This window comes from Polypterus senegalus, chromosome 11 (assembly GCF_016835505.1).
Source record: "Polypterus senegalus isolate Bchr_013 chromosome 11, ASM1683550v1, whole genome shotgun sequence".
NCBI classification, from domain to species: domain Eukaryota; kingdom Metazoa; phylum Chordata; class Cladistia; order Polypteriformes; family Polypteridae; genus Polypterus; species Polypterus senegalus.
Genome location: NC_053164.1, coordinates 71,618,403 through 71,627,698, shown reverse-complemented (window position 1 = coordinate 71,627,698; position 9,296 = coordinate 71,618,403). Strand labels below are relative to the sequence as shown.

The window sequence follows — 9,296 nt, the reverse complement described above, 5'->3', positions numbered from 1 at the left end:
GTTTCAGATTCCCACAACTCTTTGCATAAATAGATGGTTATTGCCTTCAGTCCTAAATACGTTTCCCCTTTATTTCCACTGGTGTCCTCAGGTATGTGATTCACCCTAAAGCTGAAAGAATTCTACTGGAGCTACTTTATCAACGCCTTTAAGAATTCTGAAGACCTGGATTAGATGCTTGATACTAAACAGGCTTAAGTATCATCAGAGTACCTTAAGTCATGGGATGCACTTGGTTATTCTACTTTACCCTTTTCAAGTGCTACTATGTCTTTTTTGAAGTGTGGTAACCAGAACTGCACACAACAGTCCAGATGCAGTATTTTATGTACTGCAGTCTCTTCTGCTTCTTGCATGGTTGAAATACAGTATATACTTCAGTGCCACCAAGTTATGCTAGATCTAACTATCATATAACTATCTGGAAACACTGCAACCCAATAAATACATGGTGCTACAAAATATGAATCAATAAAACATGCAGCTCAGATGAAGCATAAAATCTTTATAGAACCCTGCTCTTGAAGGTTGACCCACTAGTATGGTAGCATAGTGATCATCTGCTGCACTGCAAAAAAGAAGTACAACCAAATACTCCAAAACTCCCAAAAGTAGTTTGAACTGTGACAATGTAGACTATATACATTAGTAAGAATAAAGACGGTCCAGCCCTTCTACCAGCAACGATATATCAAGAATAGTGAGTGTAAACACAAAAGGATGACAAAATTACTGAAGCATCAGCTTCACTATAAACTTGGGACTTCAATCATTATCAAAAACTCAATGCAAATCTATAAATGTATCTTGCATCAAAGGAATTACAAACGCCAGAATAAATATAGAGTTTGAAGTGATGTAAGGAAAAAGATTACCGAAGGTTATTAAATGCACTGGTAGTCTGGAAATTGCTTCAGTTCATCATAAATCACATTTTCCGAAGCATAAATTATTTCATGATATGTTGTATACAAAAAAAAAACGTCCACAAAAAACATTACTCATTTTTCATTTCTGAAGTTATTACCTTTCTGGTTTAAGCTGCTGTTGGTCTAAAATCAGGGAGCATATTCATCCACTGGCTCTCAAAGGACAGATTGGGGATTTTTAAGGACTCATAAAGAACTATCTAATGATCAGTATAACTTAAGTTACTTATCAGGAGCCAAAGATATGAAAAATTATCTTTAGGAGTTGTGGCAGGCAGCCGGGGTCCATGCCCAGCCGGGACGCCCTTCCCTGCACTGTATCTTGAGGGGGAGTAGCCCTGGATGGTGCAATACCTCCCCCTGAACGCTAGACATTCAGTTTTTAAAAAATTGTATAGTTTTATTACACCTCTAAGACATTACTGCTGATAATTTATAGATTATGAGCCTGTTATTTTATTTTTAAAGTACTATAGATATGAAAGATAAAAATCATTGTCTACAAACAACAGAAGACTGCAGAGTCAGGGAAACAAAATATTTTATTTTGACAACAACAGTAAGTGTGGAACTTTCTAGACTATTGCTAATTATATTACTTTATTATACACTAATGTAAACATGTATGAACATTGTATTGTCATTTTCACCTTTTGCAATTTATGCAGAGAATTTTAAATAAATTATCTTAAAATATTACAGTTTTCCTTTTACCACTGCATACTAACTTTTCATAGGCTCAAGACGTTTTTTGTCTGGTATGCCAATGCAAAAGTTCTGGGTACTTTAGCTTTCATCATGAGGACTGACTTCTTTAGACTTGCCCTCAGCCTCCTGTAAAACTTTCTGCTGTTCATCTTCTTTCTCTGGCGCCATCTGGAATAAACTTAAACACCGATGGATCCCTGGCACCTCTGAAAGTGTCTCAAGGACCAACATCAAGCTTATCAAGCCCAGAATAAGATAACCTAGAAGACAGAGAACATGGTCTTTAGGTAAATAAAAAAATTAGCTAAATGCAATGTATTTTTAAATGAACACGAATGAACTGCCTATTGAATTCTGAAATTATCCTACAACAAAACATTAATCAAATTGTTCATAAAACAACCGTACTCTTGCTACTGTATTGCTTACACTGATACACGTTCATTTTTCTACCTTTTTACCAAACAATTCTGAATTAGACACTCAATAACATAACTTTGCCATGACAGATAATTTTCTTGTCTCTTATGATATAAATAGATACAGTAAGTCCTGATGGGGAGCTGTTCTCTCTTGTCATTGGCTCAGATACAGGAGTTGACTACCTCTTCAAGCTTACAGGACCTAACTGAGCTAGACATCCTAAATGAGAGTGTCATGCTTTTTAATAAAGTTCAGATTATTGAAGCTAAACTATATTGACTCAAGTGACAACAAAATCTGCACACAATCTGTTCTCTGAATGAGATAGAGCCATTAAGGTGCTATAGTTATGCAGATAGCTGAATGCAATGTAAACAAACTCATTTATTCAGCAGAATGGCACAAGAGCAGAGGTGGATTGCAGGGAGGGGGTTCACTGTTGCTTTACGTATTGTACCCCAAAAGAAAGATCTCACATCATACTGTTGAATGTTATATGATGACCCAGAATGGTGCACTAGATTCTCTTCTAACTGAAAGTAGATGGTTCTCAGGACAGACATATTCATGGGTGGTTACATCTTTCAGGATGTTTCATGGTGTGAGCCAAGTGAGAGACAGAATTCAGCTTATGTCATCAGGAAGCACTCCACTCGTTGTATTCAGAAGCATGACACCAGTAGCTTCCTCTAGTTCAGGCTGATGGGAAACTGGTCCTGACAGCTGTTGTAATCCAGATATTGATGGTTCACAGCTGGCAGTTACTAGTCCACAGCACTACAATGGCTAAGATCTTGCTGATATAGGAGCATATGACTTAGGCCTGCAGTTCTGAGCCCTAGGCATGACTCATCTTCAAGATAGTCATCTTTACTTGGAAGGTCAGTGAGGACAGTAGCTCCTCGGCATGAATGTGGTGAAAACATTGGAAAAGAAAAGAAGAAGAGTGAAAACAAGAAAGGCAGACTTCGCAAAGGATTAAAGTGTAGTCAGCAATGAAAAATTGCTCAGGCCACCACCATTTTATGTCATCTCACAAAGAGGATGGCCATGAATCTGAAGCCTTCAAGTTAGTAAGGAGCAGCTCACCTAGCTGCACTGAGGAGATCTTCTTTGATGTGGTGGCAGAAAATATTGTTCTATTCTCCCAAAGTCTCAATTTTGAGTCCTGCTGCCCTTTTAGGGAGGATGAACAACTGTCGAGGAATGTCACTCTGAGTGAATTTACAAGCACAGATACTCCACCATGGATTAGGATTTGACTCCTGCCTTAAACTGCAAAATCTCTACAGTATTCACATAGTTCCTTTACACTCTGAAAGTTTCTGATCCTATATGCCAATAAACATTATAATTGGCTCATCTTCCAGATCAAACCTAGCTCATCCTAACTCCAGTGTGATTTTAGCAGTTGCATAAAGTTCAAGGGCAAGACATTTTAGGCAATGACTGATTCCTTTGCACCTCTTTTCATTTGTATTTTTTTAAATGCCTGTTTTTCGGCTGCCTGTGTTACTCTTTCTTTAATTGGACTCATGCCTGCAGAAATGAGGTTGAAACTGTGTCAGCCTGCTTTCAAACATCTATCAATATGGTACTCACAGAGAACTGCTATCTGTAAACATGGTTGACCACTCCCTAAGGGTTCCTCTTACCCTAAACTAACTTGATAAGAAAGCACCCATTTTAAATAAACTCTGAAGATGTTTAAAAAAAACACACACAGACATTTCTTAGAGCAAAAAATAAGAATTCTGGTCAGACTGTTCTTGCTGTGCTCCCTTGATAAACTCAATGACATTTAAAATAAAGGCAGATCATCTTTGAGAACATTGCTGATGTGTTATGTGCTAGTATTGTTCAGAAAGTGCTGATGTTGAGTTTCTTTTTTCACATACTAATCTCAAAGACAATAATTGGTGCCATGCAGTATTATTTGATTCCCAAGATAATATTCCCAAAGAACTGTGGGCTTTCTCTGATATGAAAATTACATTTATTTTTGGATGAAAACAGCTTTAAAGTGCAGAGAGAAAACGGATACAGTGAATGGGCTGTAACATGAAAAGGAAGTCATCTAAACGGCACATTGAGCAATTTTTATTTAAAGATCTTGCACTTTAAAGATTACAGCTTTGTTCAGAATGTTTAAGCAAAACCACCGATGATGATTACTTAAACCTTGACAGGTTGAAATGTACTGATATTATAGTAAGGGTAATGCAGTTTCACAAAATAGACCAAAATTATACAAATGAAGCAGTAAATAAAATAATAAGTGTCAGAGATAAGATAGAGCAAAATATCTGCTTGGCTTGAATTAACTCTCTTTGTCTTGTAGCTTTGACTCCCCTGCAAGTGTTCATTTCAGCCACTTACATAATTAGTGATTCATTCCTGTTTATGATTGAGCTCCTTATTTTAATTACCTTGCTCTTCTCTGTTGTAATTCTGCAGTCACAAAGACAATGTAGTATGCCATTTAAACTCTCAGAAAATGAATTCATTTTTTTTTTATGTTGAGTTTACTCATTTGATTATATCCAAATAATAAAAATTAACATAGGGCAGACACAAAATGCAAATGACTATGAATGGGAGCAAATACTCTGTCATTGCTACCTAAATGCTAATCAGCAAACAAAAGATTAAACAGCAAAATAGGGAAGGACTGTATAATGGGGACAATAAGAGTGTATCACGAAATGGAGTGCTGTCAGGAAAGGCCGGCCATACTAAACTCCCACTCTTTGAGGGGTTCTTGTGCATCACCTAAGCTCTGATTCTTTAAAGACCTCTTTCATCCTGTAGTCTTCCAGGATGTTACACTGATCCATCACTGTGTGTTTTGTTTCATCTCCTTACTGTACACATTATACGGTATTTTTTAAGACACAAAACAAATCATTTTCTCTGTTACTCTGTCTAATATAACTTTGAACATGACAAAACCCATGGTTTAACCCAATATTGTATAATAATGATGAAGAAATAATTATTGTAACTGAGTATATTTTGAGAGTATATCTGCTTTACTTGACTATAAAGGTTTCTCTCCACTTTCACTTAACTACATTTTCGAATACAAATGACCACTTTACTCCAAAATTCTGTATTTTGCTAGACACACCTGTTATTGCAATATTAAACCAAAAAACAAATGGGCTATGCAGTGTCACATACATGTGCAAGGGAGCCAGCCACAGGGACCAAAAGAAGGAAATTACATGCCCGGCCAGGGGGTGGCGGGGTGCACTCAACCTTTGTATTTTGTACCTGCAGACAAGACACAGGAAATTTTGCCTGAGCATGAAGACATCACTTCTACCTCTGCTCTGAGGACATCAGTTCCTGTTCCGGCTCTGAGGACAACAACACTTCCTGAAATCTCACTATTAAAACCCAACTTCCTTCCTCCATTGAGCAGTTCTGTTTTTTGAATGCACTTCTGTACTCTGTTGTACTAAAAAAACTTTGCCTATATGCAGCCAAGGTCAAGTACATGGGTGGCTGCATATATATATATATATTATATTGTTTGATAAATTGTGGCGGCGGCCAGGCCCCATGCCCAGCCAGGACGCCCCTTCTACATATGTTCCGAGGGAGCATCCATGGGCTCCTCAGTACCTCCCCCGGGATGCTTGGTGGCAGCCTCCCTTGCAGACGATGGTGCCTCAGTTTCCCGAAGGGTTCCATGAGAGATGGAGATCTCCACAGCCCTGTTGAAATCTGAGGTGGTCGCCAGGGGGTGCTGCATGGATCTTGGAGCCAGCCTGGACAACTCTACAGCCCCGCCCAGAAGTACAATCAGGAACAGGTGATCAAGCACCTGGAGCACTTCTGGGTGGGCTATAAAGAGGACTAGCAACCACCACTCGAGGCACAGAATCAGGAGGAAGAGGACGAGGTTGCCTGGGCAGAGTGGTGGTGTCAGGAGAAGGGTTATGATTTGTGTTGTGCTTAGTACTTGGGACTGTGTTGTGGCTGGGGGGTTCACGGGGAAGACGTGCCCTCTAGTTGAAGAAAGAAATAAAGTCTTTGTGTTTTTGCTTGTGCCTCTGTATAAGTCTGTGCTGGGCCGGGCGCTATATAGCATCCAATTCACAATATATATATATATATATATATAAATATATTGTCGAGGGTGCCAGGGGCCACGACCCGGCCGGGACGCCTTGGAGGACCGGAAGTGGGCGTGTGCCCATCTGGAATCACGTGGGGCCGCCTCCCTGGTTGCTTTGGGGGCCACAGGTTCAGGGCGTGGAAGCCCCACCCTGTAGGGGCCCATGGTCACCGCCAGGAGGTGCCCCAATGCCTTGGGGACCCTGGATCTCAGCTCTTCCGCCACACCAGGAAGTGCTGGGGGGGAAGAGAAGCAGGGACACCCGGAGAGCTTCCGGGAGAACAGCCGGCACTTCCGCCATACTGGGGTGTGTCAGTGGGAGATTGCCGGGGAGCACCTGGAGCTTATCCGGGTGTGGATAAAAGGGGCCACCTCCCTTCATTCAGGGCGAGAGTCGGGAGCGGAGAGGACTGAGCTGGAGAAGGCAAGGAGGCGGCCTGAAGAGAGTGAGAGAAAGGCATTGTGTGGCCAGGACTTTGGGGACTTTGGGGGTTTTGTGGTGCACTTATTGTAAATAGTTGTGAATAAACGTGTGTTTGGGTGACAATGATGGTGTCTGCCTGTCTGTGTCCGGATCAAACACCGCTATATATATATATATATATATATATATATATATATATATATATATATATATATATATATATATATATATATATATATTGCATTGATTACTGTAATTAAATATTCATTTCAGTGTTTATGAGGCTCCTGATTATGATTGTCATGTTAAGTTTTTGAAATTCAAATCATGGAAAACGTTATCTAATTTTTTGACCATTTTGTCCACCATTCTGTATTTCTCAAGATTGACATTATGCTTTGTTCCTGTCATTATCACTGCTTTATGTGTTAGTGGCATGTAAGGAATGACATGACGGGGTCATCAAGGAATTTACTTCTTGATCTATTTTGAGGATACAAAACCTTTTCTTGAATCACTCTTTCTAAAAGTTTGCAGCATTTTTTCCTGGTTCTGACTTCTGACCTTGTGTTTTCTAGTACAATTATTGAGTCTCATTTTGGCTATAAGGCTTGTGATCTTCCCTTATTCACTATTTCTGTTACTTGTCTATTCTCAAATTAAGTCAGTTTGCTGACATAACATTGCTTTACGAATAAGTGCTTTATGAATATTCACACATACAAAGAATCTGGGATGATTTTCAAATGTGCGCCACTGGCAGTAACACCCAAACATCTGCATAGCCATTCCAAATACACCTCACAGCAGCCTGTTGACCAGGGCTGGGTGTGGATGTTTTAGGACGGGGGCTGGACGTTGGTAACATGCATTTCCACAGCTAATGCTGTTGCGTTCCCACACTTCCCTCATGGCAGCCTGTTGAACAGGATGCTTCTGATCTGCAGGCTACAGCCAGGTGCAGGTGTACATTCACTTTCTGTACATTCACTCAGCTTGTCACAGGTGTTGCTTACATGTTTTCACACATTATTCTAGGCATCATGGCTCTAAAATGGATTGTGAACTAGTTGGAAAAGCCCAGGAAAACATATAAATAGAATACTGTTTGGCTCTACAGTTCCCGAGTAAAAGTAAAGAAAGAAGACTGCAAAGGATATGGGACAAGGCCCCAGTAATGAAAAAGGTGTGTGGGATGAGTCATGTTAAGTCCATGGTGATGTGGAGTTTTAAGTAAAAATGTTTGTGTGGCCCCACAATTTTTAATAGGGAGATTGGGTCTGAGGGCACGGATGGTTCCAGTTTCTTCACTGACTCTTTGCGGGTCATTATTAGGATATCCCCCATGGGGATATAATGGAAAGCCTGAGTATAAAAGAGGGTGATCAGAAAAGAACAGAAACTAAACAGAGGCAGAGTTGGGGTCTGAGCCAGTGCAGTAGTGAGGTGACAAGCAGTCAGTGGCTCAATGAGGGGGTGAGCGATCAGAACTCCAAGGGATGGATTGTGTTCCATTGAACAGTTTGGAGGTAGCGGGGCTGATCAAACTGCCCTCCTAGGGATCCTGTAGAAGGCATGGAAAGAGATTGAGGATGATGGAGATCCTGCTGAACAGGATGGAAGATGGGGAGAGGCACCAGAGATGTTGGCATTTCCTGCAAGCTGGGGAGATGAAAGGAGGAAGAAGCGCTGGACTGGCAAGATGGTAATGAAAAGAAAGGGAACATGATGTCTATATAGCTTTATTCTGCAATTTAATTATGGATTTATTTATTAATTAATTATTTATTAATTTCATGATCACAGAAGAGTACTGGTTTTTATGGAACTTTTTATTATTTATTCATTAAGAAATAAACACTATTGACTGTACTTTGTTAACAAAAAACACTAACACCTTTGCACCTTACTTTTGTCTTTAAGTATCGTGATTACACAGGCTCATCTTAGTTATAACTATCAATGGTTTCAGGTTCAAGGACTTTGTTGCAGCTGCAGCCAACCTGGACCATCACAATGTGCACACAAAGAGCACAGAAACTAAAAACTAAACAGTCATCTTTAAAGGAGAGTAAAATCTTAGATTTTAATAATTAAAGTGATACAATTGCTGATCTTGACAAGTGATAGAATAGGGTAGAGAAGAGAACATTACCAGTAGGAACAGAGAACAAGGCCATATCCTTAAAATATTAGGCTAGTGGAAGGGATGTAACAGTATGAAAGGAGAGAATTCACAACATTAAAGTCTTAACATTGTGTCCTGTAAAATTCTGCCAAGAAATAACACACTTAAAAATACAATCTATCTATCTATCTATCTATCTATCTATCTATCTATCTATCTATCTATCTATCTATCTATCTATCAAAAATAATATAATTGCTAATACCTTTAGATGAGAGCATAGCTACATTGCAATGCAGGGTCTTGTTCTTGAACTTCTCTTACTGTCTATCTCTCCTGTAGGATGCTATAGGTTACTCTGGAGAACCACCACCAGATGTAGCTGCCACTGTGTTTGCTCTTCTATGCTATATGAATATTCTTCATCTATTTCTCTAACCCTGTGCTGAGTTTGAAACAGCAACTGGTATTTGTTGTATGTTTAAGGGAGAAGCCAACTAATTCATGTAAGCATTTGTTTCTCAAACCACAGACTCAGATGTTCATATTCTCTTGTGC

The 9,296-nt window shown here is 39.6% G+C and overlaps 1 protein-coding gene across 1 annotated transcript in view; it reads right to left on the bottom strand.

Annotated features, from left to right (window-relative positions):
• Positions 1 to 1,452: 1,452 nt before the first annotated feature.
• The window catches only part of LOC120539784 (potassium channel subfamily K member 1-like), a 67,921-nt gene continuing 60,077 nt past the window's right edge, over positions 1,453 to 9,296 (bottom strand). The window contains exon 3 of the mRNA XM_039770167.1: positions 1,453 to 1,897. Within this exon, the coding sequence (XP_039626101.1) occupies positions 1,716 to 1,897 (182 nt within the window). The 3' untranslated portion in view covers positions 1,453 to 1,715. The remainder of the gene's footprint in view (positions 1,898 to 9,296) is intronic.